Source organism: Anopheles darlingi, chromosome 2 (genome assembly GCF_943734745.1).
Source record: "Anopheles darlingi chromosome 2, idAnoDarlMG_H_01, whole genome shotgun sequence".
Lineage (NCBI taxonomy): Eukaryota > Metazoa > Arthropoda > Insecta > Diptera > Culicidae > Anopheles > Anopheles darlingi.
In genome coordinates, this window is record NC_064874.1 from 70,444,683 (window position 1) to 70,464,781 (window position 20,099).

Genomic DNA, 20,099 nt, shown 5'->3' on the forward strand with positions numbered 1-20,099 from the left:
GTTTCGTCGAGCTAGCGATCGTTCGTCACTCGCGATCGCCAATCGTTCAACGATACTCTCTCGCTCTCTCAAAACCCTCTCTACCTCCACTGCTCATGATGGATGAAGAGAGAATTCACTATAAATTGAGCCTTATTAAAACATTCTCAATGAAAACAATTTCCTAATAATGACTTGGTGTACTTTCGGGTGTTTCATTGAAAAAGTCACTTCAAAACGATCACTGGCTACTGCACGAGCTGGCACACAAACAGTTAGCCCGTTTTGCCGCCACAACTTGCTCGCTCTCGATTGAAATCTCGCCACTCGACCAAAGAGATCACTCGCTCAGTCACGGCAGAGGCTCATTTTCCCGCGAGCCGCAGAGTAAGTCGGTCGAGTTGCGCATGGTCCGTTCCAGCGGTTCTGTTCATGCCTGTGTGTATTCGAGTTTTTGTTTGAAGCTCAACGAAAAGCCGTGCGTTCGTTGTTTGCAGTGACGCGCACCAAATCGAAATACAACGACAATTTTTGTTTTTTGTTATTTAGTCAGTTCCACGATCTTGGCTTGACTGAGCCCCGAGTATGCGTTTCGCGATTACAGTGTTCGGTGCGCGCTTGCTACTAATCCGTCCGTGATAGTGAGCTCATACTGAGCCCGAGTCATTCCTCTGGGTGATTGTAGCACTGCACTCGTCGATTGCTGGAAGGCATGCAACCACATGTGCACCACCTCGTACGTTTGCAATACGCGCTTAAAAGGCTACTGGAGTTGTGAGTATCTGCTTGAATGGTGCCCAATAGTGCTATTGTGAGAACAGGTGAAACGGTTTGCGGGAATTTATAAAATTAAATCTCGAAATCGAATCAAAACCCACGACAGCAACAGTGAAAACGATACGTGATATTGTTGTGTAAAAAATCCCGCAACTCGCATGCATCACAACCGACAACCGCAACCGACCAAAAAACCGACAGCCGAAGCGCACCAAGACGAAGAGAGACAGCCCTATAAGCAATTACCACATTCTTAGTGGAATGTAAAAGGTGAGCATGTCTGAGATGAGTGTTTCTCCGAGCAGACAGATTACAGACAGCTACCAGCGTACCAGCTTGGATGCATTTGCGTACCAGCACGGTAGCAAGAAGAGGCTGGTACTCCGAAGAAACCCCCCATCGACATGGCATCATCACAATGGCAATAGAAATGTATCATGAATAAATTAAAAACAATAAGCCGCGTGGACTGCATCTGCGGCGCAGCGAAGATGCTTCGCTATTTGATGGAAACGTGGTTGGGGCAAGAACCCGTTTTCGTCCATCGCGATCTCCACGGTAGGTGGACCGGGGACGGCTCGAGCGGGAGCATGCGGCATGGGTTGGACAACCAAATACGCGCTATGAATATGCATGGACAACCAAATACGCGCTATGAATATAAGGTGTCAGGCTAATCGGGGTCCTCTTCGTTTGCCTAAAACGCGGCCCTAGCTTACCATGGGGCCGTTGTTTATCGAGAAAGATGAAAACGAAGCTACACCACCATGCGTCTCAGTTCTCGTTCGATCCTTGCCTTCGGTCCGTCTTAACGATTTGATTATCGTCAAACAAATCCAACCCGTGCCGATGTCGGCAGCGGTCTTGCGAATTTGTGGCACGTCAATCAGCCACACATATCGCTGGTATCCCATCAATACCAGGATGGGTGCTGATGGAGCCGGTAGATGGTGTACCATCATGACATCATCTTCAGAAATAACGTGTCACTTGGATCGCGCTGTCTCCGTGAGACATTGAGGATGAAGATGGCTGCCCGGTTTGCGAGGGGTAAATGAATTCTAGCTTCTCACTACCTCTTCGATCGTTCGCAAACTACCCGCCATACTTAGCATACACAGTGCGATGGACTTACAATGGGTGTAGAATCGCTGGTTTTTTTCTATGAATTGTTATGGCTGAGTTATTTGTAACGGAGCCCTGATGTATGTAGCAAAACGTATCTTAAAACCAGCATCGCCGTGTTACTACCTTTCCTATGCATAATGGATAAACACCAGCGTTTGCGCTGCAGTAGAAGTAAAGCATGTTTGCCATACCCTTCTCATCATGCCAAGCCACAGCTCCACCGATCCAAACGATTATAATTTTGTCCGTTCTGCACGAGAAAGCAATTCCACTCCTTACTACATACCACACACAGCCGCAAACCTCCGTTAACCTGGCAGGAGAGAAGCGGTCAGAATGCAAAGAACTAGAGATCTGTGGCTCTTAAGGCGTATTCCTTTTTCCTCAGCGTTTGTTTTGCTTCAGTTTCTGGTATTGGGCCGTTGGCATCAAGGCTTTTTGAGGCGGAAAGAGTTCTTGAAGGGTGCTGAGCTACCCCATGATTGTCTTACGAGTAAGTGTTTGTGTTTGGTTATTTGTTTGAACAATTTACTCACCTAAGATGCTGAGTATCGCGCGGTGCGTTATTAAACGCAATTTGTCGTCGCTTGTTGCGTCAGTACGGGTTCCTCCGATTCTCACGCATGCATCTGCCCACGCGGAAGAGCATTGATGATCTTCTCCCTTCTCCGTGTTCCTCACCGTTCCGTCCTTGACATTTGGCTCCAAACAAACAGACGACGCAGCCCGCTCTTCTCGGGGCCCGGTTTCAGCAACCCGACCGGAACGGAACTGATGCACAGTGTCCGTGCGGCATTCGGAATGCCATTCACCGCCGGTTAGGTTACAACACAGACGCATCGGACATCGAGTGCAGGCGTTCCGTTCCGGTATGGCGATGGACGAGCAGTACTTCACTACACTTTCAATGTCATGGTGGTTGCCACCTCTGCCAAGATGTTTCACGGGAAAATCTCCCCCCGCGGTCAGCAGATGTCATTAGCGTGGTTTTTGGAATTTCAATTTCGCCAGCGATGTGTGTGTTATGTCTGGTACAGTTTGCAATAAGAAGCGATCGGGGGGCTTGTGTTTGAGCATTCCATTCTCGATTATTTACCACAATACGGGTTTTCTTGCAATCTCCCCCCCCCCGAACTAAGGCGTCGTCTGCGGGAGTACCGGAGCACAGCTGGGTGTCGCTTGCGCTCGAGCCTTAGCAGTCAAGCAAGACCCCAATCCCCAAGATGCCGTGTCAAATATTTGTGAGCCACTTCGCGACCATTGCGTAAGTGGTCGAAAAATGTCAGCCAAGAACCGGAACAAAAAAAAAACCATGGCCCCAGACTTCGCACCTTAGCCCTCCCGCTACCCCGCTGCTGGCTGTCCGGCGGCCGAACCGGCTTTTCGAGCGAGGGGCTGGGCAGCTCAATGTCAGGCGGGATTAGCATAAGCAATCGAGCGTGGAGCGCGAACATTGTTTGCCATTATACGGTGTATCGGAATGCCGCGCCGTGAGCGTAAACCAGCTAAACGTCGCGACGATACCAGCAGTAGTAGTAGTAGTAGTTGTAGTAGCACCTTAGCAAACCGACCATGGTCTTACATGTCGATTGCTCTTCTGTTGTGGCCTCTGTCGCAGACGCGCGCCAAGTCAAAAAAAAATCTCGAACCTTCGATCGAAGCTGCGATCGCGTCGTGTACGAGTGCGGTTTGAGCTGAGGGGTCTCCTGCCGGCGATTCGCTCCTTGTTTGTGCTGCTACAAATAGCCTACCACATTACCTCACAATAGCCAAACAGCTTTTTCCTCTTATTGTCTTTTTTTGTGTGTGTTGTTAACAACCAAACTGACTCCCCGGCGTAACGAAATTGGGCTACCGTTTTGGGCTACTCTGGCGGAGACGGTCGGAAGGCTGACCGCAGCAACATTGCGCGTCTGGCGTCTGTGTGCTCACCGCGCAGCACATCATTGCAAATATTGATCTCGCACACACCAACAACGACAACGACGATGGCGTCGATGAGCGGTCGACAGACCGCGGAATGCCGCATGAAGGCGAGGAGGAGGAGGAGGAGGTTCGTGACCGTATTTGCGGAACCTCATCATCATACCATGAGTCATCGTGAGTATCGAGTAAGCGACTCGCTCCTCAGTACCTCGGTGTGGCTTAGCCGCGTGGAGCAACATCCGTGATCGCGAGCTAAAGCAAACGTTCGTGCGTTTCATTCAACTCGCGCAGTCCTCGCGCCGTGTCTTCGCCGGCGTCACACAAATAACAAACGGAGCCACAGACGGAGCCAGCCCAGCGCAGATCATGGCCACCGTCTCGTACACGTACACGTATGACAAAGTGGGGCGCCCACGGCGGCCGTGTTGTTGTTGGTGTTGTCGAACGTACAACGTTCCCTTTTACTCACCTCGCCACAGCGCAATCCAACAGCAGCAGCTGGTGCTACGCGGCCTGCATATGTGTGGCGCGTGCTTTGGCCCTTTTTCGGCCGACAGCAACCCCCCTTCGATGGCGTTGACGATGGGTGGGCCCGTGGACCCGTGAGTCGAGCGCGGTGTGGCTCGCGTGGACCATTTTGCGCGATCTAGCTTGACGGTGATCAAAGGCACCCACATTCCGATTGCGATTGGGGAACACGGTTCCCCTGGCCGTGCCCTGCCCCACCGTGTGTTGCGTACGCATAGTTTCGCCTTAGCGTTTTGCATCACCACCATCATCATCATCAACAGCAGCAACTGGCCTGAAGCTGGGTGATGAATGGATGCAGATGAAGGAAACAAAGCGAACCATCGAGCGAGCGATGGAGAGAAAAAGAGAGGAACATGAAACACGAGAAACTGGAGCAACTATTAGGTCCGGCCGCCCCAATAGACACACCAGCAGCAGCAGCAGCAAAAGCTGATCGAAATATCGAGGTATGCAGTAGAGACAATATGCGCTCGGACCGAATACGCATCGGGCGGCCGGCGCGGATTGTATAGACTCCGTAATCGATGAATTCCGGTTTACGGGCGTCGTCGGGTCGGATCCCGGGTACACGGTGCACAGTTCCGGTGCAAACTTTCTCGAGCGCATTCGGGTCCGATTCCCCCCCACCAATAAAACATGCCCACCACTGCGTGGGTTTGGCAGGCCGTAAGTAACGCTCAAAACCAGATTGCACAAAATCAACCGCAATAGCGTTATAGAAACCGATTTTGTTTGAATCGGATTTTGGCATGCATTGCGTGAGGCTACGCCACGGGATTTTGGCGGGAGAGAAGTAGAAGCTACACGGCGGACACGGAACAGAAAAAACAGTGCCGGGAAAGAAATGGAAAGTCACTGACAGATGTAGCGGGACTCACGTGGCACGCAATCGATCTGAGTTTGGTTTCCATTTTCCGGCCGGGCCACGGATCGGATCGGATGTAATTTGTTTCAATTTTGCGTCGCGCAGATCACGGCGGCCTTTTTCTTCTCGTGGCACTCGGGAACAATATCGGTGGAAGGTGGGAAAACCAATTCCTCTGGGCACCACGAGCTAACGAGCCACGGTCCACCACAAGGGCGGATTCCCGAGAAAGCGGATGCGACAGTTTCCAATCGAACCAACCAACCGAGCAATAGCCGTACCACCTTCGTTCGATAGCTAATTGAATTCGGCCATCGGTCTATGGGTGCCGGCGGTGGTGGTTGGCAACAAATACTTACGATCATGCAGCGTACGGTTCGCACATTTAGCTGATGACGGTTAAATCAATTCGTTGGCCATTGACTGGTCGGACATACGGTCCTTGGCTTATCCTGGTTGATACGGAAACCGTACCAATAAATGCCCCCAAACAGGCGAGTCAATTATGACAGATCATAATGAGCCGATCGAAGCCACCAATCTGGATTTTGTGCTGTCCGGAGTAGCACAAACTTATCCAACGTTTCTATCAGTAGGCTACTCTACAACGGTTTCTTCTGGTTCCGATAGTACGGTTCACTCCACTGGCCAGCACTGGCCACGTGCGGCGTAACCCATTATTATCGGACTGGCGAATTATTTGAATTTTGCGCTCCGCGTGTGTGTTTGTGTGGCGTGTGCACGGCCTATAAAGTGCGAAATTCGGTGTCATGCGGAGAATGGCGCCCTCTTACGCTATGGGGAAATACAGTTACTGGACCTACCTTCCCCCTCACGAACCGGGGATCCCGGATACGCCCAGCGCGTTGCGATGATGAGCTATGAGAAGCACACACACACGCACGCGCTACGATGTTGCAATGCTTGCGGTCGTCGTCGTCGTCGTCGCTAGGTGACGGGAAATCAATTCATTATTCCATCAGCGCGGGAAGGCAAATCGCTCTGATCGGTGGGTTGCCAAGGCAGCGGACTGACACAGTTGGCTAGCGTTTCCGTCCGGAGTGACACTCCAGCGGTACGTCACCGGGCGCGAACGTTGGTCGAATATTGATTGTCGAACGTTTACCGTCATCCACGGATCGTCTGCTTGAAAGAAAACAGTTACTTTAGCAACGATAACCCAGTTGGAGGGGAGAATAAGTTGGCCAACGTTAACTGTCCGAAACTAGCGACGAAGATGAACTATCGAACAATTGTTATTTAAGATTCTGCTACAGCACAGCGCATCGATTCACGTGGTTAGTTGGACCAAGATTAACTTTAAAATAGTAAAAGTTGCATCCACTTTTCGATGACAACATTTGCATTGACAATCGGCGAAACCCTCATTGCCATCGAGTGACCATCGGTATCCTTGAGTTTACAGCGGCGAAACCGGCGAATGCCCTGTAGATTGATCGTTCATTAACTGCAGTTTGCGGTAAAGAATGTGCCTTCCTACAAGGTAAACCACCGAATGGTAACTTCTCGACAGTTCCCTACTTGGAGAGCGACCGGATGATACAAAAGACTGAAAGCGACGAACCCCACCGTTTGTCACTGAACAATGCACAGGAAGTTCCGGCCGCAGTGTCATTGGCTATGAGCTATGCGCCAACATTTCGGGCATTATTTCCAGAATTGTTCGAAAAGCCTTGACTTGAAGATTGAAGATGCGTTTGGCCGTGTTCTACTATTTTCCCTCTTCGCACGAGCAACAACGACGACGACGATCAGAGGCACCACCTTTGACTGGTTTGGTTTGGGTTCGGGTGGAAAAGTAAAACGAAAAGAAAACAATGATTTAACCATCCCCTCGAATCTCGAATGGTGTGGCGTATTCCCGGGGAGGAGCATCATCATCACTCGGTGCGAGCTGGGAAGAGCTGCTTTCGATTTGTCGATTCAACTGATCATGCTGCATGATTAACCGCTTTCGTAGGTTTCTCTCCTCCACCCCGAGCTCGGTGTGGAGCTCGGGCGCGAGTGTCTTCGGAAGATCGGAAAATAAAAAAAAAAAAAGGGAAAAAAAACATCTCAAGCCGCACAAGAACGAACGAGCGTAAATTACGATTTCACGCGCACCACACCGATGCTGATTAACGATTAGTGCGGAGCAGAGCGGAGCGGAGCGGAGCGGAGCGGGCGGACGCACTAAGCTGGCAAGGCGCTTTTGTTTCGTGTGTGACGCGATGGCGATGCCGAGGCATCATTATGCTCGCCTGGTACCGTGTCGTTCTCGTACCATGATGCTGGGTTTTACGTTAGCCCCTCGTTACACATTACGTGTGTGTGTGTGTGTTCATGTGTACGTGTGTACGGGATACCCACCATCGGTCTCTTCCTGATTATGTTGGCAAAGGGGTTTCTTGAACTTTCGTTCGTTCACTCGACTGGCGTCCACTCCCGGTGCCAATGATCGCGGTGACGATGCTGCGCACGCCGCGCACCGGAGCCTTAAGCTGATTTGCATCCACAATCGGCACGCGGCTTAACTGCTACTTTCAATGTGCCTGCTACCGTTACCACCAATGCACACTGCCATATACATGCATGTAGTTCGGGGCGCATTGGTGTGTTAAATGTGAAACAATAAAAAAAGGATTTCCCAGCGAAAGGCAAAGGGGGGATGCCGCCTTTTCTCTCTTTTTGCCGGCGAAAGGTTAAGCAGTGATCTCTCGGGTTCAATCAATGTCTTCTGCGCCAGTGAAACAGCAATCATAAGTCATGCATAACGTCGTTACCGATCCGATAATTAGGCCGGGTGTGTCGTTAGTTCACTCGCCGTACCCATCATTAGACCGTCTATTTGCTTAGCGTCCACGTGACCGTTTCTCCCCTTTGGCTTTCTTTGCCGTGGGTTTTCCCTACTTTTTTTCTATGCAGATGGCCGATGACGGTTCGATGCAGCTCATTAAAGAAGCCGACATCATATGCCATGTCACAGCTTTTATCATTACCATTCGAGGTCGAGAATGTGGCGAAAGTGCATAGATTGATCGCGATGTGATCTTTCCCGAGATCACACGGCAAAGGTAAGCCGGTGTGTGCGGTCAGCTGGAAAAATGAAATCAAAAAGCATTAGAGAGCATCGTGTGGGATAGGGGGCGGAGGATGTGGTTTGCGTTGATGAGTCACGATGTTTCATTATGGATCTAAAAAGTATAGTAGGATCTCATCATTAGAAAAAAAACGTTGACAAACAGTTTCACAACAAACTGCGCTTCTTGACTTAAGCTATAAGCTGTCCCTTAACGACCCACTATCATCCGCTAATTTTAATGTATTCATTGAAGCTCCAGGCATTGCAAGACAGCGTCTCATTCATGGTACGCACAGGTTCGCTACCTTCTTTACTGCTGCATGCAGCTGCATTATGCTTCCATTTAAGGGTGACCGTTTAAAAGAAATAAAACCATTGCCTCACCAGGCGGTTCGGTTTACCCACGCTTCAAACCTTCAGCTCATCCGTACGCCCTCTAGTCGAGCGATTGGTAATCGTCCTCTTAGCACAATTTACCATTACCAACCAGGTGTACCAGGGCCGGTGTACGACGGTGACTCCAATGGCAAAGGGGTGGACCAACGCGCGCATTCTTACGACACACAGCACACCGGGTACAGCTTCGCAAAATGAAGATGGCACACCCATTAGAGCCGGGTCCATTTTGGGCTTTGTGTGCGCGGGTACCACCAATCTTGATCTTGTCTTTGACATACCCAACGCCCTAGTCAGCCATTTGTCAGATCGCCAACCTAGCTAGTTAGCTGGCTAGCTAGGACGGATCAACAGCACGGCGGCGTGCGCCCAGAACCGAGAGGCCGAGTGTGCGACCGTAACAACGTTTGCCAATAACGTTCCCAGAGTAGAGCACTGCGAACTCAATTTGGGGGAACATCGTGCCGCCCCATCAAGGTTCTCCGCACAAAAGACAAACAAGACAAACATAAAACACCCTGCACAAAACCTCGAAAGACATTGTTTGCGTTGCGTTCCGTGCGTTGTTTCGTTGTTTTTCATTATCTTAACGCTTCTTCGCTGTTGCGAACAACAAGAGGTGGCAGCAAATGGCTACACGGACTCTGTGGCATGCACATGCAACGGACTTCGATGCCTCACAAAGGGTCAGCTCGCGATAACGCAGAACGGACTTGCATTTGCTCTATGCAAACTCGGCGAACGAATTTTTAGATGCTCGCGGTCGTTTTCCTCTGCAAAAACAAGACAACACCATCGAAATGCTCCACGGATTGTGTGGCCCCCGATTTTAGGGAGGGTCTCAATCCAAAAACGACATGTTTTGTTAACCAGCTCCAAGCACCCGGGTGGAAAGTAAACATGTAACATGCTGGTTGCTTGCGCATAAAACACGATCCGCTTTGACCATTGACCAAAACCGTTACCGCCGATGTCACGGACGCACGGAAATGGTGTAGAGCAACAGTTTCATGCTCCGTCCATTCGACTCGTTTTCTATTTGTCACATTTCTTTCTCAAAATTGTAAAACTTGGTTAAATTGCAAAAAAAAAACGAAAGCCGAACCATGCGTCCGCGTCTAATTCGTGGTGACACCATGCGCTGCGGCGTGTTACCAGTTTCAGTCGGCGGCATGGCCTCCATTTCATTAAGCATTTAGTTTCTTCCATATCATTTCCAGTGGATTAATTAAGTGGAATTATGGGCCACGTCGCCGCGGCGTTGCATGAAAATCAGAAGAACGCTGAAAGAGGTGCCAAATAGGTATGCACGAGTCTTTGCATGTTGCTTAAGACAACGTGCAGTAGGCGTAGAGTTTTTCATATTTAATTAACATAATTAACGCACCCAGCAGTATTCAGTGTCTGGATTATGCTCTATATGATAAGTAGGACGGATTATGCTAAAAACCATTAAGAAATTATTGAAGCAATCATTCTGGAATGAATTAAATTGCCTGTAAATTTGTTTCATGGTTGAAACGCAATTGTAGGGTTTCATGGGAATCCACTTCTGGCTAATCCACGTTCCGTATATCACTTTATCTTAATTAAATTAAGTAAATCTGTAAAGATCAGACGCAGCTTTGTATTTCTTGGAATAGTATCCGATATATTTTTGGAATACTGTTCAAATCAATTTAGGTTTATTTCAGTTGCTTTTCGATCAGATTGCAACGAGTGGTTTGGATTCCAATCACAACTCATACATTCATAACTTGTAATGAATTTATTCTGTTGCATGCGGTGCCATTGGTGATTAAACATTCTACGAAAATCTTATGCATGTTTGCACAGGATCTTGCTCATTGATGTTAGTTAACTGGGTTAGCACTAAATAGAGGGAAAGATGACGAACTATATCATAATTATTTTTCGAAAGCTTACTGAAATACCCAATATTATAATGCTGTAGAACGAAATAACTATTGCACAACAACACGCTTTCTACATGATGCTGTCTGTGTAGCAGCTTGCGAGCGCATTCAAAGGTCACAGAGAGCAAATTGTATACCAACTGTGGCCTTATACCAATGCAAACATAGCATACCCCATGCGCAGTACATTCAGTTCATCCACGCATCATCTTATCGAACATGCGTTCACGTCAATGCCGCCAACCGATTGCGTTGCCTCTATGCTGTGGGAGGGTGCACCGTGCAAGATGCGTTGCGAAGTAACGCAAAGAAGCGATCGCGAAGGTTGTGCATCGGTAAAACGCAAAACAAATGCATCCATTGTTTCATCTCGATCTCGTACACTCTCACACCACGCACTGCCGAAGAGTGAAGATGAAACTTCCTTCCTCGTCACCATCAACACCGTACGAACACAGCCGTGTCCCTCGGACTACATCCCTAATCAGAAACTCACTACAAGGCGCGGGGGTGGGGGTTCGAAAGCAAGTTCCCACCAGCCAAGCTGTGGTGCTCATCAGTATGTTCGCCTGGCGAACATAATCATTGTGCAAAAATCATCATTAATGATGGGCAAAACAACAGCAATAGCAGCATTACAACATACAACCCGCATGAGAGCAGAGATTTCTTCTTTATTGAACATCTTCTCCTCGTGTGGCTTGTGGTGATGTCCGCCACCACCATTTCTCATCCAACCATCTTCACGTGGCCGGGCGCGCGTGTACCCGGAGGCGATTATTAATTTTCCCTGCACCATAATGTTTCCACCAACCGTCACACCCACCACTAGCATTTCACTTACGGGCTCTAAGAATCACAATTTTCACATCGAAACCACACTAAAGCATCGTGAGACAACAGTATTGCAAAACTGCCAAGCCTTAGGGAGACCCCGTTGGTACCATTTTCTCACCTTTCCTGGAGCACAAAGGGCCAGGGCCCTGTCCCGTATTTACGCAACCCTACACCATGTCGATCATTGCCCGGGCTGGAAATGATCAGCGATTCCGTCTCAAGCGCAGTGGGTGTTTCTAAAATCCATTAGCCATTGCTGATCGGATCACCGGAGGACTGCATGGGGACATCGCGCGCTCACGTCGATAAGAAGAAGAAAGTGCGAGGAGCCTGGGATTGAGATGGAAACCAAATTAAGCAGTTAGTGGTGCGTCTCTGGGTGAAAGTATCTGCCATCCAGCGAACCAGCCAACCAGCCAGCCAGCACCCAAGCCAGTGGTGCTCGAATTAATTTATGTAAAATTTACCTTTTTAATAAATTAAAATTTATGAGAAAAAATCCATCGCGATCGTTGCGCCCTGTTTATGAGCGGTCCCGAGATGTGCGCGTTCGATCGCTAGGTGATGGTGTTACGCTTTGCCGGCCTATTTGCATCACAATAGTTTGTTGACACAATAGAATCTTACCACTAGCGATACTAAGACGACAACGATAGCAAATGCCAACGCCAGCGAAAGTCAAATGGCACCAGGCCAGGCGCGCAAGGTTTCCAATCTCATCGTGCGCGTCTCTCTGCTGCAACCAGAATTGCACCCATGCGCCACAGAGGACGGGTTCAAAATAAGCTCCCGTTGGTTCACATTGTTCTTTTATTGCTCTTCGCTGTCGGTCGACGGCGGCTCCGGGATGGATCTTCTTCCTGGGATGAAAAAGGAGATTGCGCAACCGCCACATGGAACCAGTTCGAACTTTCGATTTCGCAAAACAGTTCCCAAAAACTACGCGGACGAACGAGGGACGGGGCGAAAAGATAACCGGAACCGGTGGTCACGGAGATCCGTCTGGCCATATCGACGACGTTATAATGCCGGGCCATGAGGTCCGCGCGGTTGGCGATCGCGCACGTGTGCTGTAAGCTTTTGGGTCAGAAACAAGTTTTCCCGGTTTTTGGAGATCCCGATGGCCGCTATAGACTGGTCTGCCAGGCACTGGTCAACTTGCCATCGGCGCACCATTCGCATGCAAAATCTGGATTTCATTATTTTGGCTTTATTCAAATATTATTCGCATTTAATAATGCCTGTTTTCATTTTCATTTCCCTTTATTTTGCAGAGAATTAACGCCATTGTCTGGTCGAAATCAACGAACAAAAGCGACAAGCGAGCTGCAGTGGTGAGACTTTCCCCCTTCGGTGGTGCCGGTCGCATGGAGTGTAGTTGTCGCCGATGCCGATGCTGAAACATTAGTCGATCGATACGGTACCGCCTCCTTCTGTCGGCCCTTTGGACGGAGGGAGCATTCAGCATGGGTTACTTTTCCAAACGAAACATCTTCATCTACTGCTGCATCTCGGCGTGCCTATCGTTGGTAAGTGGTCAAACCGGTAGCGCTCTAGTCGGTTATGTAAGCGCGTTTGCGTGTGCCTCGTGTTAGCACGATAGTGATCTCCGTTTAGCATCAGCTGTTCTATTCGATCGTTTATGCAGTTGTTTCGCATTTAATAATGCCTGTAAGCAATGAAACATTAAATGCATAGCGTCTTGTGATCAACATGTTTTCTTCTATGCATCTACACCGTGTCCCCAGTTTTATATGAAGCCGAGAGAAGATACCAATGACTGTACCCGGCACTAGTCTTTCGAAGATACAATCCACCGCCGAAATTGTGCTTCTATGGCGATTTCCTCACTGCTTACGTCACATTCGCTGTCCCTCCGTGGCACGCTGTTTCCCACCCATAAATCGGCTTTATAGATGGCGGTAAAAATTAGAGTAAAACAATCGCCAATGGTTTCTCCACGGTTTTATGAGTAATTGCTTCATCTGTTGATCTGCATCATTTCAATTATAGCGATGTATATCTCAACAACTCGAGCTACTAGACTATTTCAAAGTACACACTCTTGTCCTATGAATGTGAAAGGGTCGAAACGGTCTAACCAAAAATAACAAACAACTCAACTTATCCGCTCTCGTAGATCACACCTTGATCGCGCCATCTATTTCGCCAACATATATTATCGCACATATTTCTTCGCTCAACTGTCGCCGTATTGTGACAAGCTGTCAGCAGACGCGAAAAATGCGGAAGTTACCACCATAAAGTGGATAGCGCGCTAGCAATGGCTACCGCACAGGCATCAACTGATCGACATAAAAAGTTTTATGAAAACCCAAAAAAAAAACATATAAACCTTTACCAACCGGCGTGACCAACGGTCACATACTACCAGCCCCGGCACATCGACCACAATGGTCAGGTCGGCAGGGGATCATTGGCCGTAGAATCAACAACAAAAGGCTCTAGCATACGCCCACGGCACCAAGACGGGTGCCGTCTTGTTTTATGATCCTCAGCTGAGTTTCGGCGCTCATTAACTTCCCTTCCCGTTCCCGTTCGTCTCTTCAGAACGGCTTCTATGCCGCCTCGGGTTAGCCATTCCGTGACGTTCGTCAAGACATGGTGGTTCGCGTTGGTCATTCCCTTAGTCTGGTACTGGTCGCTCCGGCTGCTGACCTCATGAGCATGTTTTCGCTGATCGACACAATGTTTTCGCTCGTTCCCCTCCCGACTTTTTTTTGTCGTATTGTCGGCGCTTCCCACGTCAGAGCGACGCAGCCCACTTCTCCGGAGCATTGCGGAAGTTGAACGCTTCGGAAGCTCGCCACGCCAAGACCCTCAGGTGTCAAGCGGTGGCGAGGGAAAGGAACGAAAAGATGATTCATCATCATGTGCTACGCTGACCACGAACTGCGACGCCACGCTTCCCTTTCCTGACTGCCCAAACACCACCAATTTGGTACCATCAAAGATTTCACTTCTAACCGAAATGCCCACACCGTCCACCGTCGCGATCCCTAAGGTGAGATGATCATCTTCATCCCCATACGCACGCACTCACACGGTCATGCGTGTGCCGTTCAGACCGTTTATGACTGGTACGCTGTACGAGCTGGCCCGCTTAATTATCGGTAACAGCTTCGGTGGGTTGGCCGGAACGCCAGGTGCCGTACCTGACCTTAATAGATGGTCCAAGGCTCGCCGGTACGCCAGGGAGCGCGACCATGGTTCGCGGTCGTCTCGTGTGCGCAAATTACCGCACCACCGCTGCCGCCGTTGGTGGCCACTTTGGTGGTCACGGTGTCAGTGGTCGTCATGGTTGACTGATAATTCCGGTCAATAGCATACCCCCCGGCCGTGCCGCGTGCCATCCGCGGAAAAGGCGCCGCGAACGTGCGCCTTACGATTTCGGGAATTGTGTGTGTGTGTTTGCCGATTTTCACCTTCCTCCCATTGGGTAAGTGGCACCCTTGGCATGACACTCGGGATGAGCCGTGTCCAGTGGATTTTTAGATAACTTATCGCGGTCTCGCTGCGCGGTGATATGCTATCGAAGGTATCAAATTATGGTTTAAGGTTCTGTGAGCGAAGTATTTCAATAATCTATTCCGGTTCAACCGGTATGTTGAGCAACAGTTTTTACCGAACTTCGAAATTTGTCGAATTCAAGCATGCAATTCCATTTCAACATTTATGGTATCTTTATAACGTATTGCGTATGATGTTTGATTCTTATGTGTAGATTATTTGTCGACAATAGGAAAAACCCATTAACCGTTCCAAAACGACATTATTCACCGCATAGATTACGATATTCCATGCAGGAATAATCCTGATTCTTTTAAAGGTCGGATCAGATACGAGAACATGTTGAAAGATTTTCGGAAGTAAATGGTTCAACCTGTTTATGGTGTGCTTCCGTGTTCTTATAAGGCCTGAACTCATCATACTCCGATAATGATTCTATGTTCTCCTTTATTCGTAGTGTTCAACATACACTTTTCTTCGTCTAAAGTTAAAGGAACTATTCAATAGATTTGCAAAGAAAATGGAAATTGAATTCAAATAGCAAATCGGGGATGAGGCAAATGCTCGTTGGCTGGTTAATCGATTGGCCACCATGACCCAGAAATCACTAATTTGGTCTAATCATGCCAAACACAGATGCCAATTGCAAGCTTTGTGTGAAAATTGCAAGCTGTGGTGTCGTAAACATATCCCGAACAATTTACTTTAACCGTGGGAACAATTCACTGCCAAAAGCATTCCATACTTTCGCAACACTATAGCGCGTTTCAATGATAATACTGTACAACCCGGCCATTGAAACGATCGTACTCTTCTCCAAACATTATGGTACAAGTATGATGGTTCGATTGTGTCGAAGGCCTCTATCTCTTTACTCTTAACTGAACTGCCAAACACCAAACGAGCAAATGACCTATAAGTAGAGGCCAGTTTCGTATGCGTGTGTGTGTGTGTGTGTGTGTGTGTTAAACACTTTCAAGGATCACACCTTGCTACGAAGGCCAACGCAAAATATGTTCCATTTCCCAAGCCCTTACAGCATTGGCGGTCGATCTTTTGATCGAAACATGCTCGATTCTAAGACGGAATCCCCCGGGCGCGGAGGGGAAGGAGGGGGGAGGGGTTAATAGCTACGAGCGCGTTTTTCACACAACAAAATGGCTGACGAATAATTCACGCACAGAAAGCACCGAGTGCGGCCGTAGGAGAAGCATGTGAGAGTTGCAAATAGGGATCCGATTTCCCCGCCGGAAAATGTTTGAAAGCGAGCTCGTTACGTTGGCCTCAAGTTCAAATCGTTTAATGAGCGAGTTTACGCTCGAGGTCCGGTCGGTGCCGTTACGATGGACCGCAGACCATGTTACCATTGCTACGCGGCATGCAATTCTTCTCGGTTTCTCGGTGCTCGCTGCCGGTCGCGGGCTGATTCCAGTCTCTGTAGCATCCCTTGAGGTGAGGTGAGCTATGTCGTATCGTGGACGCTTTCGGCGTAAACCGCTTTGCCACGAAAACGCCGCCACAACGTATGCTGCCATGCCACGTGCGCCAGCTTCAGCTTGAATTTTCATCGCGTGCCCTACCTGGTTCCAGGCCCGCGCTAGGTTCCTTTCGCTTTCGGTCCCGGATTGTAGAGGTTTGGAGGTCTCGGCTCGAGGCTGTTCAAGTCATTTGTGCGATTTGTCGCCGTTGAGCACGCAGCATGTTGCTCGGGGCAGTGCGCAGCGGAAACGCGAACTCATTTCCTCGGTTGTCCCTCGGTTGGTGGTGCTCAAATGCTTTTCCCTTTCTCTCCATTCCAGCTTACCTACCTGATGGCGTTCTCTTGCGAAATCTCATGGATATTGGAGGCCCGCGGTGACCTGCCCATACCGGCCTACTTGCTCTGCGCCCAGTACTTCATTCTCTTCATATCGTCGGCGATCTTGATCCATGGGCTATCGACGGTAAGTGGTCCAGCGGTCCGTGGCAGCAAGGGGGCCAATATAGTGGTGGATTGAACGTGTCCGAAACCGCGGGGTGTCGAGTTTTGGCCGCTATGTGCTTAACACGCCAACTGCTAACCCCGACTCCTCGATAACCGTCTTGTCACGCGTTCTCCTCCCGTAGGGCATATCGTGGGGTCTGCTCAGCTGGTCGATCATAATCGGTGTACTGTCGGTACCGGAACTGGCACTAGTCATGTACATGACCATACAGTACTGGGTAAGCACACATCACATCCGGCCACCATGTGGAGACCGGACCGGCACACCTCCCGTGCAACACGTACATACTGACCAACGGGCAATTTCATTTCTCTCCACAGGGTCTCCAGTCGGCGCACGGGCTAACGGAATTAATTGGATATTTAATACGTTTAATAGTCAACTGTCTAGCACTGCTGTGCGTTATTCCGACTGCACTAAGGTAAGCTGCGACGCTGTCCCCGTACGTCTTCCTCACGCGGTGATTAGTGGCCCCAGTAGGTGGTTCACGTATTTCACATTTAACCTGCATTTGCTATCCAATGCTTGGGCGCTCACAAAACCCGGGGTCTAGCATCGACCTATCTCGTTTGCTTTTTAACCAGAATTTGCCAGAGTGGAACCAGAGTAATGGAAATGAATCTGCTAATTGGAATCACAACCCCTATATTTCTTTATTTATTCAATTGCTCAGCGACATTGCTCTTGTTTGTGATTACTAGGCAAAGTGCAGGGTTTGTCCGGCGTTTTCTAGCGTCTAGTATATTCTACTTACCCTGAGTTATTGCGTATTGATTTCTCAAAGTCAAAGATCTCAACTACATCATCATCACCTCGATCGTTTACTCATCGTTTACTCGTTTGTGGCAGTCTGATCTTGTTAATTTAAAATTCCTATCTGTTTGGCAGACTTGAATGGTCTGATTTTTGATATTGTTGCACGTCGTGTGTGATACTGCCTCTTCTTTGTACAGATACTTCTAAATCTTCTATCCTGAATTATTAAAACTAGCACTTGTCCATTTAGGTTAACTTAGGGCCTAGGTTCAAGTGCAAATCGATTATAAAAAAGTGCAGCTTATGCCAGATAATCCACGGTACATTGAACCACCGGAATTCGGCAATAATAATATCGAGTAATGAATCACGTAGAACCCACCAAGTATCTACGTTTACTGTTAAGTACTGGTGTGAACCTAAAACTCGACACCCGCGTCGCTGATTGATTACTGGTTGCAGATAAATCCGGTCAATGATGAAATGTAACTCCGGATATTGCCAAGTAAAACAAAAGCACAGAAAGGAATTCATACCCATTAGCCCGGTAGACCATGTATATTTTAATGACAAACGGACATGCTGCAATCCTGCTCCGTAGCTTTAGCAAAGAACATTATACCATACCATTTGTGGCATTAACCAATCCTCGATCGAGCGATCGAGTGACCGAATAGCGATTGAGTATCTTGGGGTTCGCAATTTTTGTCGAATCGCAATGTTTTAAAAACTACCAATCCCTCTCTAAAAATTTAAATAAAAATCTTCACTCTTCCGCTTCTTGCAGATGGCGACAGGAGAAGAAAGTATTATCCCAGCTGGAATCGCTGGCCTCGAGGCTACAGCTGACGACACCGACCCCGACGACGCCGTTCAACACGACCAACGGCATGAACTCACTGCGAGCCAGCAAACGTAGCCAACAGGGTGGCCCGGTGCCGGCCAGCCGACGACCTTCGACCGGCTTCGACAATCCCGGCTACGTACCGCATGAGGCCAACTCGATGGACATCGTGCAGCAGTACACGGCCTACAACAATTTGTACGGTTCGCAGAGCGAGTTCAATGCTAGCATTTTCGGACTCAACCCGTCCCAGTACATCGGTCCACCGCCACCGCCGATTGTGAACGAGTGCAAGAAAACGCAATCGCTGCTCGATCTGCGGTTCATCTTTCCACCCAAGTTTCTCACAACGCACGCCACCATCAGTGAGAAAAAGTCCAAAGAATCCTCTGCTGGCCTGGCCACCGATGAGATCGATAGTGTGCTGAGCAACAATCTCAAGAACCAAATCCACAACAAACTGCACGATGTACCCGAAAATGGGACGCTCCGGAGCCGCTCCGGAAAGGACACGAATGCCATTGCCGACCAGACGGGAACGGTGGCGGTGCCCGGTGATCACGGTGCTCCACCATCCAGTGGCGATCCCATCTACTACACGATCGAATCGACGGCAAATGGCAAAAACGGCAAAATCCTGGGACGTAACTGTGTTTCACTCGAGAATCTGGGTAACATTACGTTCTCCGAGTCGCCGCTACCGGTGAAGAAACACGACTTGCCGTACCATCGGTATGGGCCTAATCTGCTCAAAAACTACGCCATGAACCCATGGAACGTGCTGGCGTACAATCCGGCTTACAGTGCCTATCCGCCGGCCTATTATCACTACCACATGATGAACCCGTACCACCTGTACCAGATGCACCAGCATCAGCATCATCACGCCTTACCACCGGCCACTGGTGGCGGAGGGTATTTTACCAACGGCCATCCGCCACATGCGGCACTGCACGGTGGACCGGGCAGCTACGGGAAAAACCATTCACACCTTTCCAGCTACGGGTACGGGAACAACCTGTATCTGAACGGGGCCACCGACAGCCGGCAATCGCTCGGTAATGAATCGGACGATTTCCGGAAGTATCGCGATGTGGCACTCTAGCAGTAGGTAGGATGCGGCTGTGTCTCGAATACCGAGCGGTATCCGTATAGTGCGTCCCAAGTCAAACCAAGGATATGTGCTAGCGTGTAAGGATGTTAGGAGTTAAGCAGCAGAAATATGTGGTAGGGTAAGCCCGCTAAACGATCGACTCTGAGAACCCTCAGAAGAACCGGAAATACTCAAATCGAAGAAACATGCTATAGCACGACGAATAGGTTACCTCAAACGGTGGGTTAGGGTTACACCAGCTCCAGTAGCGAAGGTATGATGAGCACAACGAACCAAACACTTCTCAAACACCACAGGCTACGATCGAATGGCCGCGCAATATTTATGTACAGAATTAAGTGGATCAGGAGACTACACATTATAAATGATATTATTTATTTGTAACATTAGAAACACATGGATACGAAAACTTGAATATGTAGTACTCCATCT

The 20,099-nt window shown here is 49.0% G+C and overlaps 1 protein-coding gene across 1 annotated transcript; it reads left to right on the forward strand.

The window, feature by feature from the left end:
- The first annotated feature begins 368 nt into the window (after positions 1-368).
- LOC125952340 (uncharacterized) lies at positions 369-20,086 on the forward strand. Its single transcript, XM_049681783.1, has 6 exons — positions 369-1,026; positions 12,712-12,966; positions 16,768-16,911; positions 17,075-17,170; positions 17,274-17,374; positions 18,497-20,086. The coding sequence occupies exons 2-6, from the start codon at positions 12,904-12,906 to the stop codon at positions 19,656-19,658; spliced, it is 1,566 nt and encodes a 521-aa protein (XP_049537740.1). The 5' UTR covers positions 369-1,026; positions 12,712-12,903; the 3' UTR covers positions 19,659-20,086.
- The last annotated feature ends 13 nt before the right edge of the window (positions 20,087-20,099 follow it).